Raw genomic sequence first — 21,871 nt, 5'->3', positions numbered from 1 at the left:
ATTTTTTTAAGAGCTTGAATTTTAAATCCGACCGTTATAACGTAAGATACTATTGGATAAAGTTCGATAATATCAATTAATATTTGATTGACCTTTGAATTCGAGTAAAATTTAACAAAGATAATGATGTTAAAAATGGACGAATTAATTGTTGCGTCAAAAAAACACTTGTTTTGAATAATAATCGGTTTATTATCAAGTTATCAAACAAATTCTAAGCATTTAATTAGACTTGAAAAGACAAAATGACTTGGGTTATTAGTCACATGTCGTTTCAATTAAAAAATTATATCATATGATCTTATAATTCTGGCCAAAATTTTATTTATACAATTTCAAGGCTAAATTATGTCACGTTTATATTATAATTTGTAATTCTATACAGCCACTCAAGTGACCAGGTCAGAGAAATAACAGATAAGTGATAAATAACAATAAATAGTAATAAACAACTTTATTTATTTAAATATTACCAAAATTCATATTATCATTCCTAGTAAGCATTTTTTTTTTTTCGTCACGAATTAAATCTCGTTTTACTAAATTTCATTTAAATACGCCCACGTTCTCATTTTTTATAAAATAATGAGCAAAATTTTTTTATTCTAAAATCTTCGCAATTAAATATTTTTTTTATGAGGTTGAATTCGAAATTGACCAGGATAACACAATGATGCTACTGGATAAAGTTTTGATGGTAAATTATTCCATGATGGTACTTCTGGATACTTTGTACCATTGACTGTAAAAGCGCAAGTTCTTTTATTCATATCTAAGTGAACAGTAACTTTTGTGCTATCACCAAATGGCGGACAATAATATACCGTCATACCAAAATTACGACAATAACCACCGGAACCTAATACCCATCCAATAGGTTGATCCCCTGCAAAATCTTCATAGTTTAAATTTTCTGATGCTACTCCAATCCAAGAAGCATTACAAGCTTTTTCAATAATAACGTCCCATTCATAAATACCATTATTTTCTAATATCAATTTAGCTCTAACACTTCTCCATGATCCAAGACTCTTTGGTGCTCTTACAACTTTTCCATTATCTTCAATAATAAGTTTTGATCCACATGCTGTGTTATCCCAAATATAATCAGATTCATTAATTCTATCATTTGGTAAGATGGGTATTCCTCGGATATCATTTAAATTGAAATTATTTGATTTTATACTTTGTCGATAAACATTTAAAATTATTTTAGTTGGGACAATTTCTAACGGCTCGATGATATCAACCAATATTGAACCTTTAATTCTTCTGAAATCAATAAATTCAATCAAAGGTTCCAATTCTTTAGCAATTTTTTGATAATCGGGGATAGGTTCATTTTCTACTTGGATCATTGAATTCTCTAATTGGTCTAAGGTTGGCAATCGTTTCAAAAAAGTTTTAAATGCATCATTAGAAACTTGTTTTGCTACAAGAATAGCACTATATCGAAAAAGTTCATATTCTCGGGTTGCAAAAGGCTTTTCTTTTTCATATGTACATGATAAAAGATATTGAAGACCCGCAATAGATAATCGACCAAATTCAATTGTGTTTAATGGAATAGTTGCTACCGCTTCAACCAATAAGTTTAGTAGAATATTATCTACTGTTAATGGCATTTTTCCTGCAAATTTAGATAATAATTCTGGTGAATAATTTTCGGTAGATTTTTTTTCTAATGTATTTTTGAAACCTTTCATAATAAAATCCTGAAGGTCTTGTAATTGAAAATAGTCAGCAGCGTAAAAAGCTTCAATTATATTATCCTTTGTTAAAGATTCTTCTTTAATTGATCCTGTATAAGTATATTCTAATACAATTTCCATTCCAGAAGATTTAATCTTTGGAAAAGAAATTTTATTTTCATAACTTTCTTTCATCCCATTATAAAGTAATCTATCAAATACTTCGGATCTTGCTGCTAAAATTGCTCTACAACCATATAATTTCTTTTCATCTTCACATAAAATTTCTATATCACTATATTTTGGATTATTTATTAATAATCTTAAATCTTTTTCCAATGAATATCCTCTCGTCATTTCTTGAAAAAAATTTTTTTGATAAAAAGAAAATTTCGATAGGGCTTTTTTTGAAACATTACTCAAATATATAAATTTAGATTTGTACTATGTTGTACCACTCATTGAACATTAGCTGCGCCTTACGATCGACATTCGTCATAAAAGATTCATCTCATTATAAGGCAATCCGTCTAGTTAGTACGATACTCGTAAGCAAAATCAAACGATTTTAGACATAGAATGACGTAATAATTCGCTAATAATTTTTTTTTTTAGCCACATTAATAACTAATTTTTCACTACTACGCCGGTAATTTCACAATTTTTTAGTCTTGAACATTAAGAAATGTTTATTTATTTTTATATGAAAATTTCAAATTATTATATATTTATTTAAATATGATCCATTACAAATAAGTCTTTAATTTTTAATTTATCATCATTATGAAAATAATGATACAAAAAAAAAACTTTTTCCGATATTTCTACAATTAAGCATATCTTTAGAAGCCTGAATGTGAATTCGGCCGTTATAACGTAAAGATACTAATATTGGATGATAATGCTCGATAATATCAATAATACTTGATTGACTTTATATTCGAGTAAGTTTTATTTGAAAGTTGCAAAGAGAACTTTAAAGTGCACGAATTGATTGTTGCTGGCTAGACCAATAAATTTAAGAATTTTTAAGAATGTTATCTTCTGATAATCCACAACTTTTGGATGACTATAAAGTAACGGTGTTATCCGAAGTGCTGTTTTTTTTGTATGATTTGATTGTTAGTTTTTATTACAGTAAACTTTTTGCGTGTTTTACTTGTTTTACCCTTGTGTTTTGTTTGATAGATTTTATTCTTAAGAAACCCTTACATTATTTACCGGAATTATACTTTCATTGCTAATTTTCTATTGGGATTATTAGTGATACTCCTATATTTTGTTACAAAATTATTGAAACACCTATAATCTTACTGTTTGACCTTTTTGCCACAACTGATCAGTTTGACATCTCCGACGTCAGTTATCACTTCAAACCAAACACACCGATCATTTGCGCCATTTTTTTGCGTTAAAAAAAATTTTTTTTTATCAAATTTATCTTTTATAGCGTTAAATAAAAATTAATTACACTACTTTTACTTTAAATATATGAAGAATAGAATAATGGTGCGAAGCAACAGGTTGCAACTAGTATTAATTAATAACATTCAATATATTTTCTATATATTTCTCTAAGTTTTTTTAACTAATAAAGAATTCTAAAAACCTTTAAAATAAGTCATAGATTACATTTTTAAGGCAAACATAAATACAGCATTTTTATTTTTTATTAATATAATTAATATTAAACAAAATACTAAACTAAAATAAAGCTATATAATTCTCTAGAAAGATATTAAAGAATTATAGAATAATGCCTAAACTATAAATCATAAATACTTTTTAACTTATTCTCCATATTCCATAATATATTCTAATTATATTTTAATAAAAAAATAAAGAGATCCCTCAATGAGTTCAATGCATCCAGAGAGAAACTTTTACACTACATATAATAGGTATTAATGATTATTATGATCTAACAACTTACAATCACCCTAATGTCTCTTTTAATAGTTCTTTTATGTCTTTTAACAGTCCTAAATCATTTTCGTAAATAGACTATTCTTCAAATTGCTTCACACCAACCCAAGTTAGCATTAAAGAAATCGGAGAGATATATTGAATCGAAAACTTCATGTAAAATCTTATCTTGTAATTCCTGATTTAAAGAAAGGGAGAGGTATGAATTTAATCGAAGATCTATGACTGGACATTGGCTGAACTTATAGCGATATATATCTAAGATGTCTTTTTCAGCTTGAGATGTTGAAACTTTTCTTTACCTTTTCTTATTATTTTGAAGGTAACTTTACATTGACTTTCTTATTTTTTTTTTCAATCATCATATAACGACCACCCATCCTTAAATTCATCGTTGTTATATTTTCTTTCCATTTCCAGTAAATTCTCTGAATTTGGTTCATCCTTCAACGCTTTTCTAATCCTAATTTATAATTGTTATAGCCAGATAAACCTCTTGAAGAACTCAAGCGGACGAGGACTTAAGCAAGTTCGCAGGAAGTTGGATTGTTCTTTGCGAATCTCTTGTATTTTTTTCATTTGGAATTTATTGATAAGCAGAAAAATTCGCGATCTTGTAGTACATTACACTAGCTGTGTGACTTAGTCCGGATTAGTATCACTAGGGAAACGGTAACTGTTGTTGAGTCCGGAGCGATAAGCCACGTGATCAATTTCTCAATAAGAACCCCTATAGACATATTAAAAATAAAATATTTGTATAAGATTGACGTTTCTCCAAAAGTAAATTTGCAAAGAAACTTACTTTTCTTTTGCTTTCCAGTCTTGTTACTTCTGTAAAGCTTTTTCCAGATTTCTCACCAAGATTCTGTGTCCTAAAAAAGAAAAAAAGGAACGTTAAGAACCATTCATTAAAAAAAAAATTTAAAGAAAAAAAAAAAGAAAAACCTACTGAAATATCAAATCTAGAGCCTAAAGCAATTTACAAAAACTATGAACCAAACCGCCGCTATCGTGAAGTTGTCACCTTTGGTTGATCGAACAAAGGAACCGCGGCGGGTCATCCCTGAGGGACCAACCACCCTAACCAATGTAATAAAGGTTGTAAAATCTAACAAAGTGAAATAAAAATAAGAAAAGCTCTTTTTTTTTTCTTTATTTAACAATTAATTTGTGGATTATCTTACCACACCGAATTTCAAAAAATTTTTTTTGTGGGAAAAATGAGATTTTATTATCTGATTTTTTTTTATTAACAACTTTATACTATGAACAATACTAAGGACGAAAGCAAAAAAATTATTGTGTGTAAGAAATAAGTCAACTCCCAGTTACATAATTAAAGTTTAGTCTGATTTTTTTTCAGTGGTTGATTAGTAGTTACTTTTATTAATAGGAATAATCATGATGTAAATTCGAGATCAAAATGATGACGCAACAGATGTGATAACTTTTGCCGGCTGAAATTGGCGGAATTTTATCACGTTCGCTTTAAGTTTGATCAAATCTTAAAATGCCACGTCTATCAGCAAGATTTTCTTTGTATTTTCTAATCGAGGTATTCGGATACAGTATTGTAGTACAGATCTTTTAAGTTTTACTGTTTAAGTGTTGAACATCATCACACGATGGCACGATCCTCCAAAACGAAATATAAGAAATTAGATCACGAGAGGAAAAAAATATTTAATACAATCCGTCTTTGTGTGTTTTGTGTTTATATTGGTTTAATTTATTTTAAAGTTTCGTAATTTTGGCATAATTTAATTATGTAAACATACTCCTAAGAAACCATCGTAAAATTTATAATAAAGTAACCGAATATTTGTAATTTTAATTATTTAGGTGATGTCATATTTACAATCGCATATAAGTTATTAAGTTTTTTTCAACTTTTCTTGCGAAAATATAGATGGTTGCCGCTTACATTTTGTAATTAAGAAAAATCGATTTATGAGATAACATGAGAAACTTTAAGTCCTCAAATTGGTCAAAAACGTCAGAAAGAATGAACAAGATTTATAAATCAAAATAATCTTTTTCTTTATTTCTTTTATATACATAACTTCTAATTCTACTAATTTAGTAATGTATTTAATAAATTATTTCATAATAAAATATTGCAAAAAAAGAAATTATTTTTTATTATTATAGAAATTAATAAATAGTTAAATATTATATAAATATTAATATTAAGATTAATTTTAACCCAGGTGATTTTGCTAAAAATTTTATCACCCAGGGTGATTTAAGGCCGGGCAAAAAAAAAATTTAGATTCTCGTGACCCGGCCGGGTCAGTTTTTCGAAAAATGGAAATTTTTTTTTTATAGTAAAAAATTTTTATCATGTGATTTTAAGTTTTTGGCCAATGTGCGTAAAAAAATTTTACATATGAAAAAATTTTTACATATCTGATATATAAAAAAAAAATGCCGGCCGGCCGGGTTATTTTTAAAATTTTATGTCACGTGAATCTAAAAATTTTTTTGCCCGGCCTAACAATTTTTCACCTTGGGTGATTTAACCATAATAATTTACCCGGTGATAGCACCCTATTAAATTTTATTGGCTAATTAATGGGCTTATGTTTGTTTATTTTTTTTAAACGTACTCTGATAATCTTTTTTTCTTTAGGTCCTTTCACTCCTTTGCACGGCACTCAAGGTACGTTTTCTTTCTTTTTTTTCATTTTTGCTTCTTGCATTTTGTTTCCTACTAACTTTATTTCGTTTTTAGGTCCTTTGGCTCTTTCGGGTTTGCAATTAAGGTATATCCAACGCTACATGGGCGTTTCTTCTTATTTTTATTTCATTCTTATATTTCGTTTCTTTCATTCTTTTTAGGTCTTTCGGTTCTTCTCTGCAACTACTAAGGTATGTTTTTTTATTTTTTTGTTTTCGTTTATTTATTACATGTAATTTCCGTTCCCTACTAACTTTATTTCTAATATTTAGTTTTATGCGATGGTAATTTATTATTTATTACCTAATTAATGTACTTATCTTATTTATTGGCTATCTTTGTAATTATTTTAATTTTATTAATATTGTAGAACGCTATTTTTGTATAAATATGATAAAAAATAAAATATTTCTTTTTGTTTATCACATCATCAATTATCGCGTATTTTGACAGGTAATTTTTTTTTTTGTTAGTAATATGCATTATTTATTTATTTATTGCGTAATACAATTTATAAGCTAGAAGAAGCAAATCATAGTATAAAATACTAAACAATTTAAACTAGACATTATAAATTATATAGGTCTGGTCTATGACATCATGTTTGGCCTATTACCATTACTAACTATATTTTCTATTATAATTTCTTTTTTAATTTTTTTAACATTTTGTTGATTTTTTTTTATGATTATTGTTGTTATTTTTCCCACGCTCTTCGTCTAAAGTGTTAGTCTCAACCTCATCTATTCCACTAGTTAAGCGTTTACGTTTCTTGTCATTTTTAGTGACGCCTTTCCTTTTATCAATTTCGTTAGCTTTTTCACACCTTTGTAACCATATACCTGAACGTATATTTAAATAACAATTTTCCCAAATTTCTTCTAACAATTGTCGTTCTTGTTTTGAATTACAAAGTTTATATAACTCATTGTTAAAAATTCCTCTAGTTAACTCTCTAATTCGTAATTGATTTCCTATTATTAATATATTGGATGGAGTATTTAAAAAATTTACCATTTCTTTCGCTAGAATTCTAACGCTTTTATATTTTTCTTTATCCAAATCCTTCAATTTCTCTTCAGTCGTAATTAATGTATCCAATAGAATTTCATATTCCGACTTATCATTGTCATCACATATCCATATATGTTCCCAATCCTCAACCTCTGATTCACACCTTAAACATACATCAGTCAATATATGTCCACAATTTCTTTCAAATAAAATTGTATAAGTTGGCAAAATTTTCAACAGATTTTTAATCTTGTATGACCTTAAAGCATTATCATCGCCATTTGTAAATTTCTTATTTGATGAACTTCCTTTTTGAATAAAGTTAAACGTCTTCCTCTGCGATGAAAGCCATTTTTCTTTTAAACGGTTGATAGCAGATACTTCTCCATCTACAAATTGATCAATAAATTCTACATTTCTATTATAAAGCGACGTATCATCCACATAAATCTTTTTCTAATTTCTTATTATGAATAATATTATCTATTGATTCGTATGGTTTAATAACCTCTACATCTAGAGCGTCTTTGTGTTTTCGATAATTAATTACCCTTGCGCCACTATTATTGTCTAAATAAATCCAACATTTATTATGTTGCATCGCCTTTGATCCCTTTGATATGTTTTTTTCACATCCCGAACATTTAATCAAGTTTGGTGAATCATCCATGTTAGACATATTTTCTATTATCCAATGTACTCCAATTTTCTTAAAATTTTAACTTTTGGATTTCTTTTTGTATTTTCCAAAACTATGTCATTATTAATATCATTCCAGGTAATTAATTGATTTTTTCCTATATCATTTTCTTCGTCGTATAAATTAATCTGTTTTCTACATGACCAATTTTTATTCATATTAACATATTTACGTGATAAGTTTCTACTTCCATCTTTATCTGTAGTTAATTCAATTAAGCGCTCGTACCACTTGGGTGATTTTCCTTTGATACTTGACCCTTGAGCTTTGCATAAATGTTTCCACTTTAATATTTTTCTCTTTGACACTTCAAGGCATTACTCTAAGAACAATATATTTTTATTTTTTCAAAGATGTTTTCCATTTCTTATATTCTAAAGGCGTAAATATGTCTTCTATTTTAATATTGCCTCCTTTTATTGAGTAATTTCTTCCATCCACAATTTCGGGATCACATATTGTTAGATTATTTTCTTTTAATATTTTTAAGGCGTCACCTAAATAACTATTATTCCCTAACGTCAAAACTTCTCCATGTTCGCCTAAGCAATAACTTGTCCAATATTTTAGTTGTAAGTTTCTCATCTGTATATCAAATAATAAACTTAATTCGCTGCAACTATTAGCGTAATATATAATATTCTTACTTAACATTTCACTTTGTAAATCATATATGTTCTTTAAACCAATTAAGTCTTTGTCATACATTATATAATTTGGTAACGATGATGGCAAGTTTACCTTTACTTTTAAATTGACGACATTATTTTTTCACATTCACCTCGAGATAACAAAACTGATATTCAATTTGAGATATAACCACCATGTTCCAAACCGCTGTCACTTGTTTTTCTGTCAGCATCTTGAATCTCATTATCTTTGCAGCTTTATCAACAATTTCTTTAATTTTCCTTTTATATATTGATCTTTTATTATTATATTCAAAGTAAAAACCTAAATATCGATTACCTTCCTCATCATTAACTTTCTTAATTTTAACTCCTTCAATATTCAAATCTTCTTTTTCTTTTGCATTAATTTTAATTAATTCATATTTCTGGATATTTGCTTGAATATTATTAATTTTGAAGAAGCTATGACACATACTAATTAGTTTTTCTAATTTATCTTTACTATCACTAATTATTGTAGTGTCGTCCATAAAGGCTGTACTTTTGACAGGTAATTTTTGCGTATCTGATCGTACAAGAAAATAGTATCTGATGGTCCAAGAAAGATACATAAAAAGGATCGTATAAGAAAATAGCACGTGATCGTATCACTGCAAAAAGGGTGTAACATTTTATGCAAGTGCAAGTGACAAATAAAGATCAGACCACAAAAAAATTCGTCGCCGAGATAAGTATAAACAACGCGTCCGCGCCATCACGTGACCATGTGACAAACCATCACGCGGGATATTTTGTACCACCACTACGGCTAGTATTAATTTCGCGATTTCTCGATCTAATAAATTTTCGTATAACAAAATCTTTTCCTTCAAAGTGCAGTTGGTTTACTCGTGCAGAAAAAACTACGGTTACTCGCTTGTATTCTGCAGACGTTTTCATATTAAATATGTAAATAATCCCTGCGCAAGTGTCTGCTAGGTATTAAGTTGAAGGTCGGGAAAAAACTACGGTTATTCATCATGGATAAGCGGGACGTTATTACAGTCCGTCTGCGAAGAGTACGCTCGACCAGGTGGTACGCTTCAACACTGACTGCACTTTTTTTTTGGCTTGCCCTAATGTTTTATGATTTCAAAGGGAGTATTTTCGTTTGTTATCTAATTCTTAACTTCATTTAAGATTTTAACGAATTAACTTTTTGTCTTACACTTTTTGCCAATCAAAATTATATAATTAAAAAAATATAAGCCCTAGTGGGCGAAATCTTTATTAATTTTTAATTTTTAGATATGAAATAAATATAAAATGATAGAGGTAGCGAATGAAATGCATGATGCTATCAAAGAGGAGGGAGTACGCGGGTCCTAGACCATTTAATGCGAGTTCCAGCATCAAGTTATTCTTCGCTCTCTCACGTTTACGAAAAATATCTATTGCTAATTTGTTTCTACAGCATAAATTCAGGGATTAGCAACTGAGGTAAAAAAATAATTAATATAATATTTCCTATTCGTACTTACATGCTTACCTCTACGATTCATTTTCACAATATTCCACTCCGCCTTATATTTAACAATATAGAAAATGAAGTGGACGATGATGGTATACAGCTTGAAAGCGAATATGAAAGAATGATGCAAAGTTTAATGAAGCGAAGATGAAGATGAAAGAGAAGAAACAGGCGAAGAGAATTCGGATGAAGAAGTGATCATTGACCAACCTCTTAGAAATTTGTTGCTTAATGCGTTATAATAAAGGTATGTCGATTTTTTATCGCCAGTACGATACTGCGCCAAACATCAAGAATTAGGCACGTGAATAGTGCTTCGATCCGTTTCTGTCTCATCCGGATGAATCCGGATGAATCCGGATTTTTTTTTATCCGGATATCCGGATTTTGACCCAGATTTTGATCCGGATGGAAAATATCCGGTTTGAACCGGAATCCGGATGAGTTTTCATATATATTTACTATATTCGCGCAATATATCGCCATCCAGTAATCGTAGAAAGACGATTAATGGGTCATTGGAATCGTCGCATCGAGAGCTTTCGAATGGTACTAAAATGAGCTTTCTAGCTTCGATAGATGATGAGATAATTTTTAAAATATTTACATGAATAACTCTCCATCTATTGATGCTAGAAAGGTTATTTTGGTACCATTCGAAAGCTCTCTATGAGTGGATTCTAATGATCCATTAATCATTTTTTTACGATCACTGGATAGCGAGTTATTGCGCGAAAACAGTTCTGACTAATTAGAAAAGAACTGTAAAATAGTTTTTTTTAAATGTAAAATATATTTAAATGTTCTTTATTTTATTAACTTTAAAAATGTAAAAAATACACCTTTTTCAATTCAAATATGAAGATAAAAAAAAATTTTAAAAAATAAAAAATTTTGCTAAATTGTTAGAGTATTTAAAAAAAAAATACAAAATAAAAAAATTAATTTTTACTATTCTTCTGATTCAAATTCAGGCAAAAATTCCTCTATAAAGTCTTCTTTTTCCACATCTAAGTCTGGAGGAAATACATTAATATATTCCATAGTTTGCATATTACACTTTAAAAATATCATTTTTCCTAATAAATCAGGATCTAATGAATTTCTTTTCCAAATTTGTAATTCTGGCCGAAATTAATATCACGTGACACCGAAAAAATAGTTTAGCCACCGGGTAAAAAATTTTTTATTGGCTATGCATAGTGGCACGAAAATTTTTAATGTCACACAAAGTTGTAATTCCGGCCGGCGTTATGAATTCTGGCCAGAATTATTGCCGATCAGTTGTAAATCCAATCCGGATTCCGGTTTCTATCCGGATTATTTGACCCGGATTAGAATCCGGATTGATCCGGATAAAATCCGGGTCCTTTTTTTATGTAACCCGGATGACGGTTTTCATCCGGATCGAAGCACTACACGTGAAAATGCTTATTTTTCATTGTCGTTAGATATACTGCGCCAAATTTATTGAGGAGCGTGATGTTAAGGCATGTGATTAGATTGAATAATTTCACCGCGCCTATTATACGCGTGATGATAATACATTCTACTTTTATGATAATAAATCCAACTTTTTATAGTATTAATAAAATTTTTATTCAATTTATTAATACAGTACTAGCAACAGAATACACGATCACCAAAGTATCAAAAGAAATAAAACCAAAAATTACGTAGCTCAAATATAAATATGGTCAGCGGCGAGATCAAAATGCAGATATATAATAATTAATAAGGGTAGTATGCCCGTTTTATATTGGAACATCTATAGAGGAGGGAAAATCCGTCGATTAGCATCGTTTTCAAGAAGCTAGCCGAGCAATAAAATCAACATACCTTATTAATAATAATGATGATGTAAGTTTTATTATTTTGCTTGATTTTTTCGTTTTACTTGCATAAGGCGGATAAAAGGGTTCACTAACCAGGACATCACCTTTTTATATAATTTGCAGGATTAATATGATCGCATCATGAAAATCTGATCAATGGACTCTCCTTAATTTAACAATAAAAGAATTTAACGCTATCCATATGTTAAGATCATCAAGGGTCCTTTTAAAATAATATATGTAATAATTTTGAGAATATGCGAGAAAGTTGAGAATAAAAGTCCCTGGATCTTTGATGGCAATCTAGTATGGGATGGCCATGCATTAATTATAACATAAATAAGCTTTATCAATTTAACTTTCTATAAATTTCATTTTTTAATCCACTTTATAACTTTACTTAAACTTTTCCTATAAAAATTTCATTTAAGTAAACAATATGAATATAAAACTTTGTATACACCTCTTTACATATCAATCATGTATTATTACTACGCCTAATAAAAATATCGGACTTATTGTACTTATTGTGCTGAACGATAATTTGAAATATCAAATATAAAGAAATACTGTAAGTGGCAATTACAAGACATTCTAATAACAAAAGATTTGTTCATTAACGCATTTTTCAACATAATTTCATTATTTGGTAGGAAATAAACATTATTGAAATAACATTATTGAATTTAAAAGTCATGTGTTATACACAAACATTTTTTTTCGTGGTTTGATTTATTTATAATACTTTCTTTTTTTAAAAAATATAAGACATTTTTTTTAATAAAATTTATTAAAATATACGTTCCATATAAAAACGAAATGTGTTGAATATACGGTGAAAAAAAATATTATAATTATATTTTTCCAATAGAAATATATACTTTTTAAAAAAATCATTTAAAAAAATTCTTAAAATATTATATTTCGTTAAAAAGTACTTTATTTCATTAATAAATATTAAAAAAAAATATTGTTTTCGTTAAAAAATACTTTATTTCATTAAAGAAATATTAAACAAAAGTATTATTATTGTTAAAAAAAGTTAAGTATATATAAAATGAAGAATTTACAGATACGTGAATCTGTTTTAAGCTTTTTGAAAAACGCGCACGAGATAAATGTTATACAGGTTTGTAGGGTTTATTCGTCAGATAATCATCGAAAATTTTGAAAATAATAAAATGTAGTGATTTTTAGATCAAACCTTATTTTTGCTAATTGAATTACTAAAGTTCTAGGGATGCGGATTATTAGAATTTGTTTGATAACTTGATTGAGTTTGCCTGTTAATAAACTGATTATTATTCAAAACAAATGTTTTTTGATGTAACAGTAAAATAAATGTGCAAACATCCTATACTGTGCCATCAGGAGATTAAATTGTGCGATTACATGCGTAGATTTATCAAATATGTGTAATACCCGAAAGTCTACACCTTAAAAAAGAGTGTAAATACGCAATTATGTGTAATCTACACCTTAAAACATAGTTCATCTTGAAAGTTTATGTAAAATCACATAAACAGGTATTATCAGTATTTTGCAATTTAAAAAAAAAGTGGGAATACACAATTTCATGTAGTTTACACATGAAAATATAGTTTCGGTAATTTTCCATTTTTAAAAGTTTACGTGAAATCATATAAATGGGTATTTTAAGTAATTTACACTTTAAAAAATTGAGTAAATACACAATTTTGAGTAATTTACATATAAATATATTGGTCAAAATATTCTTAGTATTTTGTATTTTAAAAAAATTACATGTATTTTATATAAATAGAAAATTTCGGCAATTTACACCTTAAAAAATTGTATAAATACACAATTTTATGTAATTCAACCCTAATTTTTATTATATAAATTAGAATAAATATAAATATAATATGTAAAATTAAAATAAAAGTTAAATAGTATAGTGGTTAGGTTGCGACTTGCGAGCTATGATATATTAGGGATATAATTTTGTTAAAAAATACGGAATTTTTTGTTATTCAAGAATTTCCATTATTAAGTAATATTCGCAAATTTACAGCACCCCGTAGGTGGTGTGATTCAACGTGTATTTTTATACGTGTATAGTTTTGCAAATTCACACCCTATTTAAACTCCTGATGTGGTTCGTTGTCATGGAATTACTAAAAAAAGATTTTTTTTTTGAAAAAAAAAAGTATGACGAGAGGACATTCATTAGAACAAGATTTAGATTTTTAATAAACAATCCACAGCGATATAGAAATTTTATGTGAAGATGAAGAGAAATTATACAGTTGTAGAGCAATTTTAGCAATAAGTTCCGAAATATTTGATAGATTACTTTATAATGGGATAAAGGAAAGTTACGAAATTCAAATTTCTTTTTCAAGATTAATTCTGAGATGGAGGTTGTATTAGAATATGCTCAATTGCTCAACAATCATCAGCCAAAGAAGAATCTTTAACATAGGATAATATAATTGAAGCTTTTACGTTCGTTGCGGTTATTTTCAATTACCGAGCCTTCAGGAATTTATTAAATCTTTCAAAATACGTTAGAAAAAATTACAATGTAAATTACTCGTCATCTAAACTTGGAAATAATATTGAAGCGGTAGCGGACATTCGGACATTCCATTAAATACCATTGAATTTGGTCGATTGTCTATTTCAGGCCTTTAACATCTTTTATTTCGTACATATAAAAGAAAAGCCTTTCAAATTGTATAAACGAAATCACTACCATTATATTCACTTCAAAAGGAAGGTTTCGACCTTCTAAAATATTAACATGGCTCGCTTTTCCTCGTTTATCTTACTAATTGAAGATTTTAAATACCGTGAAATCGCTTAAATGGGTGAAATGGTGATATGTGTCAAAACACAGCGTTATACTATTCACCTTCTTTTTTGACTTTTCTTAAGCGAATTTGTTTCCGCCCCCACGGTAAGACATGTGACTGGGGTTATTTAACTGTTACGTGGAATTTTATGAGGTTTGTACAGTATTACTAATGTAAAATTTGCACAGATCCCGATAAATTCCTGCAAATTCCATGTCATCACAAAGTTGCTCACATGACTAGACGCTTACTTGTTAATGTTTCACATTCCTGAGAACGTGTGATAACAACTACTATTATATTTATAACTGGAGCAGATATTTTAGTACTCTCAAAACACTAACCTAATTCATATTTAAAAGCTAAAGCTTTCCAGGTTTTTGGTTTAATTCTTTGTCAAAATTTAATTTCTGCACCAAAATGTTATGTGACTCCTGCTTTGACTCATGAGGATTTCCTTTAAAGAAACATCATCCCACTCCATCGCGTATGACTTTTCCTCTAGAAATCACCATAATAAAATTACTAAAGACACAGAGAAGCGATTACAGAAAAATAAAAAAAAAATGTAACAAGGCAGGATTAATAAAGATTATAATATAACTAATATAACCAGTAGACAGTTATCTTGAATACGCTTTGTATGATGGCATTTTCATATTACTTTAATGCAGTCGCTTGAATTATATTTTTTTCATATATTTTAATATCGAAATTGCAATACCAGTTAGCAGGAAAACGACCATTAATCTTGGCTTAACGATTATGTGGCGTAATGAACCCTGTTTATTTTTTATATGGATCTAACATAATTACATCATGATTATGGTTTCAGGCGGTATCGGCGATAATTCTGTTTCTAATGTTAAAAGATACAAAAGAAAGAGATTGTTATTGAAGATTGAAACTAAGGAGGTATATGAGAATAGAGATTTAGTTGATCAATGCAATGTACTTTTGAGGCTGTGACTATTTATTGTCTGGGAAATATTATGATCGGAATAAGACCTATATAATGATTTTTTTCTTGATTCTGTGACAAAATACATTATCGCCGAAAAATTAAACTCTTGATTAAACTATTACGACTAGTTATGATAAAGATAGAAGCTAATCTATGACTAATAATAATCTCTTAGTTTTAAAGTAAATATCAAAATACTATACAAGTATAAATGTTATATAGAAATTTAAGTTTCTGTAGTTTTTTTTTAATCATTCAGGAAGGCAAATTCCAAATTACATTTGTGAGTTCTGACTTTTTTATATATCTCAATAAGTATGAGAGAACGTATCCTGCAAAAATATCCCACAGTAATTTCCTGTGTAAAACAAAATATTAATAGCCAGATAAATTCATGGGCAAATAAAATGCCTTTCGGAAGAAACGATTTATGTCTGTTGCATGAGACCTGAAAAGGCTAAAAGCTTATCGAAAAAGTGATGTATAGCGGGTTTCCGTCGTTGTGGGAATCTAGCAGGTTGCATCATGTAGGGATTGGAATCGATTCTGCCAAAATCGAATTAATCGAAAATCCGATCAGGAATCGATTATCGAATAAAAAATCGAAACTCTAGTGCCGGCCCGAATTACGAACTTATAAATCGCGTGACATATGATTGAATTGAAGTTTAATTCTGGCCGGAATTATAAGCTTGGCCAGAGTTACCACCGATCATTGATTATTCGTGCAATAAACGTTTTATTTTAAATGCAAAATCATAAAATTCAATAATTAAATGATTTATATGTTAAATTTGTGATCATTGGAAATTTTCCTGCCACAAATTTAATGATGCGGAAACGATTAATCGAAATCGAAATTTGAGAAACGATCAATCGCGATTAGCTTATTCTAAAATCGATTCAAATTATGGAAATCGATTCCAATCCGTATATGGGTAGACCACTTCGGAAAGTTGCGTTCTTATGATAATACATGAAATATGGATTTCACTGATGCAATCCTCTTATTATTGAAAAACCTAAAATTAATATTGCACCCTTCATCGCAAATATCGCCCTACGCTCAGTGACTTTTATGAAATAGATTCTTTTTGCTTTATATACATATATATATATTATTATTATATATTTACAGTATTACAATTGAAAAGTGAAATAGCAAACAAAGATTTTTGGATGCCTAAATGTTGTAAATTTTAAATATAAAATTCTGAAAATTTATGCGTGCGTAAAATATAAAAATTGATCAGTATTATATTTAACGATGATTTTGATCTTTTTTTTAAATTTTATTTTATACTCGCCTGGTGACAAATCTACATCATAAGAAAATTTTTCAATATTATGGTAATTATTCGGTATAGGATATATATTAGTTATTTGATAGGGGGGTTAGAATATCACCGAACTGCGAAGCAGTTCGGATGATATTTTAACACCCCTATCAAATAACTGTGTTATTCTGCAGCCGCCAATGATCATCTTATAAATACAATAAACTATTGATTAATCAACGTCAAAAATATCAATAATAATTATGCAATGGTAGTTTATTTATAGCTTAATAAAAAAATATCAGCATGATGAAAAAAGCATGATCCTATTTGGCTGTAGAATAAAAATAAGATAATATGATCTCATATTTATTTTACATCAAAAACATTTGTTTTAAAGAATAATAATCTTAATCAAGCTATTAACTATACAAGTTATTGGACTTGCAACGCTCAAATAATTGATAAATAACAATAAATAACTTTATTTATTTAAATATCAACGAAATATCACTTCTAAGATTTTCTTTTAAATTCACGCGCTATCATTTTTTAGTTATAAAAAATAATGAAACGAAATTTGCTATTCTAAAGTTTCTGCAATTAAATATTTTCTTTATGAGGTTGAATTCGTAACCGACCAGGATAAAATAAAGATGCTACTGGATAAAGTTTTGATGGTAAATTATTCCATGCCGATACTTCTGGATACTTTGTACCATTGACTGTAAAAGCGCAAGTTCTTTTATTCATATCTAAGTGAACTGTAACTTTTGTACCATCTCCGAATGGTTGACAATAATTATTTATATAATTTCTAGAGTTACAACAATAACCACTAGAACCCAATACCCATCCATTAGGTTGATCCCCTGCAAAACCTTCATAATTAAAATTTTCTGATGAACATACTCCAACCCAAGATGCAAAACTCACTTTCTCAAAAACAACATCCCATTCAAATGTATCATTATTTTCAAATGTTATTTTAGCTCTAACATTTTGGTGTGAAGTACAATCATTTGGTGCATGTACAATTTTTCCATTATCCTCAATAATAAGTTTTGATCCACATGCTGATTCATCCCAAACATAATCAGATTCATTAATACTATACTTTGGTAAGATGGGTATTCCTCGAATATCATTTAAATTAGAATTATTCGATTTTGTATAATGTCGATAAACATTTAAAATTATTCTAGCTGGAACAATTTCTAGTGGCTCGATGATATTAATTAATACTTGGCCTTTAATTCGTCTAAAATCAATAAATTCAACCAAAGGCTCCAATTCTTTAGCAACTTTTTGATGATCAATAATAAATTTATTTTCTACTTGCGTTGAATTTTCTATTTGTTTTACTTGTTCTAAGGTTGGTAACCGTTCAATAAGAGTTTTATATGCATCATCAGAAACTTGTTTTGCTGCAAGTATAGTACTATATCGAAAAACTTCATATTCTGGGGTTGCAAAAGATCTTTCTTTTTCATATGTACAAACTAGAAGATATTGAAGACCCGCAATAGACAATCGACCAAATTCAATGGTATTTAACGGAATAGTTGCTACTTCTTCAATCAGTAAATTTAAAAGAATATTATTTTCTGTTAATGGCATTTTTTCCGCAAGTTCAGATAGTAACTCTGGTGAGTAATTTTCATTGTAATTTTTTTTTAACGTATTTTTGAAAGTTTTCATAATAAAATCCTGAAGGTCCGTTAATTGAAAATAATCAGCAGCGTAAAAAGTTTCAATTATATTATCCTTCGTTAAATATTCTTCTTTAATTGAACCCGTATAAATATATTCTAATACAATTTCCATTCCGGAAGAATTAATCTTTGGAAAAGAAATTTTATTTTCATAACTTTCTTTCATCCCATTATAAAGTTCTCTTTCAAATACTTCGGATCTTGCTGCTAAAATTGCTTTACAACCATATAATTTCTTTTCATCATCACATAAAATTTCTAAGTCACTATATTTTGGATTATTTATTAATAATCTTAAATCTTGTTCTAATGAATTTCCTCTCGTCATTTTTTTTTTAAAAAAAATATTTTTTTTTCTTTTTTTTGTGGTGGGTACAAATAACTCCTTTTATGTCGATTTTTTACAAATTTAAATGATTGCACGAGTACACAGAATTGGATGATCTCATATGCTTTATTTTTTGATCACGATACAGCGTATCATTTTGCCGTAAAAAAATGAGTTTTACATTATTCTAAAAATACATTTAAAGTGAATAATCAAACAATTTATAAAATAAATTAATCACAACTCACACTGTATTTTTTTTACATTTATTGAATAGCTTTATATATAATAAATGAATACTGTTTTAATCATTACAAATACATTAATAAATTAGATTTTTATACAATAAAACTTTAAATAGACGATAAATTAACTCGTGACTGATTTAATAGTGTGATCGTGAGAGTCTATATAATAAAACACTTATTGCATATGTTTTTATACAATAAGTATTTAGAACTGATACTTATCTTTTAAGTTACTTTTATCTCTTAAGTTTCATAAATTCTCGTAAACATTATTAGGCCACACAAATTCGAATTTTCGGTTCACTTCACCCGGCCGGGTCACTTTTTCAAATTTCAATAAAAAAAAGTTTATATATAAAAAATTTATCACGTGATCAGGACGTTTTTTTATTGGCGGGTAAGTTTATCACGCGGCTGAGAACTTCTAGAGCGAAAATAAATTCCTCATTTTTAAAAGTCAACCAATCAGATGTCACGATTTTATATATAAACTTTTTTTACTAATAAACAATAAACCCCGGGTCCCCGGGTCGATTTTAAATTTCAATGTTACGTGAACCGAAAAATTGAATTTGTGTGGCCTTAAAATTATTGAAAATTTCTAAATAATAGTTATAATAAATTTTTTTGTTTGAAAATAGGATAAATTATAGAATATTTTTTTTATAAGAAAGTTCGTGAGGAAAAGCTTATGATATTGTCGTGCTACCAATATCACTTTAAAATATTTGATCTTTCTGTTTGCAATCTATTTAGGACAACCGCAAATATATTAATGTTATAGATTTTAACATGATTAATTTTTGAATTTTTATTTAGCTTTATAAAAAAAAAAATAAACATAAAAATATTCAAATATATTAAAATTCATAAATATCCGTTTTGTAATTAAATATCTGCAGATGACAGTTTTCGAAAAATATAATGAAGAGATTAAAGAGATTAAATTAAGGACTTTATCCATGCGGAATTTTTGATTCATTCAAAAATATTGGTTCAAAGATCGGATACCATACGAGAGAAGAGGAAATTGATTTTATTTTATTGAGACACGTACAGATCAAAATCGTTACGAATGCATTCAGTTCTTACTAATCGCGTGGTTTTGTATTTAATTAGAGGTTCGGTCTATAAAAAAACATACTTTATACAATTAAATGCCCGATCTGCCATTTAAGAACAAAGAAAAATTTTTGTATATAACTAAATTTTATTTATTACTATTAATACATAACGAGAATATTTATCAATTAACAAATTAGCTGTTCATTACCACATCCAATAACAACTTTGTTGAAATTAGCGCTTGGTTGACCACTGCTATGAGAACTACAATAATAACCAACATTTCTATTGCCATTGCACATCCTAACACAACAATCATCCCAAATAGGACTATCCCATTTGTAAGATTTAATGGTATAGCCAGGTCTAAAAGTTCCTCTATGAGTGTAAGTCTTGGCAGCACCGTGATAGTTTGGTTGTGACCATGCCTCAAAGTAGAATGCTGATGCAAGTTGAGCAATCAACAAGACAAAAATAAACTTGAAAAGCATCATCTACAAGTTGAGAAATTTGTAAAATAAAAAGACATTTATCTTAATTTCGATTATATTAAATTAACATTATTAAAAGACTTACTTATTTTACTTGAAAGTTTAAATTTGATTAGAAAAATCTGTAACTTTTTGTTTGTAAGGCTAAAAAAATGGTTGTTTGCCTTGGAATTTTAAGGAAAAAGTTTTAGGAGAGTATTTATAAAAAATGGTGAAATTTGAAAAAGGTGTGGCATAGCCTAATTGTATTTTCAGAATATTCAACGTGTACGATCACTAAGCCAATTTTAATGCTGCATATCATACGTGGCCTGATAGCTCATAATTAATACGTGATTCAAATTTGTAATTTTTTAGTTTTCTTTTATAAAGGAAGGTATTTCGCGTTCACGCTTGGTTAATTAAGGGCCAATTTCAGTCTCCCTTAATATACTAAAGCCTCAAATCGTGGTAAAAGTTAATTATAATCATGGTTGGTGTGTATCAGCCTTAATGTTCTTAAGCCCCAATCGTAACAAATCAATGGTCTAGGCTTTTTCTAATCGCATCTTTGATTTAATGGTTATATTTATGCACATTAATACGAGCATGTGATGGCTTTACTTGGTGCTAGTGTGGCTCAGTTACATTTTTTTGGCACCAAGCCAACCTGTGCAACTATTTAAGAGAAAAAAAAAATTGTAATTTTGTCATTTGTAATACGAGCATGTGATGGCTTTACTTGGTGCTAGTGTGGCTCAGTTACATTTTTTTGGCACCAAGCCAACCTGTGCAACTATTTAAGAGAAAAAAAAAATTGTAATTTAGCCATTTGTAATAAATTGATTCAATCGTAACAAATCAATAAATCAATGGTCTAGACTTTTTTTTCTAATCACATCTTTGATTTAATTTTAACAGTTAATGGTTATATTTAGGCACATTAATACGAGAATGTGATGGCTTTACTTGGTGCCAGTGTGGCTAAGTTACT

The 21,871-nt window shown here is 28.4% G+C and overlaps 3 protein-coding genes across 3 annotated transcripts; all 3 read right to left on the bottom strand.

Moving 5' to 3' along the window:
- Positions 1-429: 429 nt before the first annotated feature.
- On the bottom strand, positions 430-2,088 carry OCT59_000943 (uncharacterized protein). Its single transcript, XM_025313753.2, has one exon. It carries the CDS (start codon positions 2,046-2,048, stop codon positions 621-623), a length of 1,428 nt encoding a protein of 475 aa, XP_025186749.2. The 5' UTR covers positions 2,049-2,088; the 3' UTR covers positions 430-620.
- Positions 2,089-6,960: 4,872 nt separating this feature from the next.
- Positions 6,961-7,993, bottom strand: OCT59_000942 (uncharacterized protein; the record flags this gene model as incomplete). Its single annotated transcript, XM_066139221.1, has 2 exons — positions 6,961-7,770; positions 7,865-7,993. 2 exons carry the CDS (start codon positions 7,991-7,993, stop codon positions 6,961-6,963), a joined length of 939 nt encoding a protein of 312 aa, XP_065988644.1.
- A 9,661-nt stretch (positions 7,994-17,654) lies between these two features.
- On the bottom strand, positions 17,655-19,094 carry OCT59_000941 (uncharacterized protein; the record flags this gene model as incomplete). The annotated part of the gene is made up of 1 exon (XM_066139220.1): positions 17,655-19,094. The coding sequence occupies one exon, from the start codon at positions 19,092-19,094 to the stop codon at positions 17,655-17,657; it is 1,440 nt and encodes a 479-aa protein (XP_065988643.1).
- Positions 19,095-21,871: the final 2,777 nt, after the last annotated feature.

Source organism: Rhizophagus irregularis, chromosome 1 (genome assembly GCF_026210795.1).
Source record: "Rhizophagus irregularis chromosome 1, complete sequence".
Taxonomy (NCBI): Eukaryota; Fungi; Glomeromycota; class Glomeromycetes; order Glomerales; family Glomeraceae; genus Rhizophagus; species Rhizophagus irregularis.
This window is presented reverse-complemented; position numbering and strand designations above follow the sequence as displayed.

What these genes read in the sequence shown, in the direction of transcription:
- OCT59_000943 (XM_025313753.2), bottom strand. Translation starts at nt 2,048, where the DNA reads ATGACGAGAGGATATTCATTGGAAAAAGATTTAAGATTATTAATAAAT.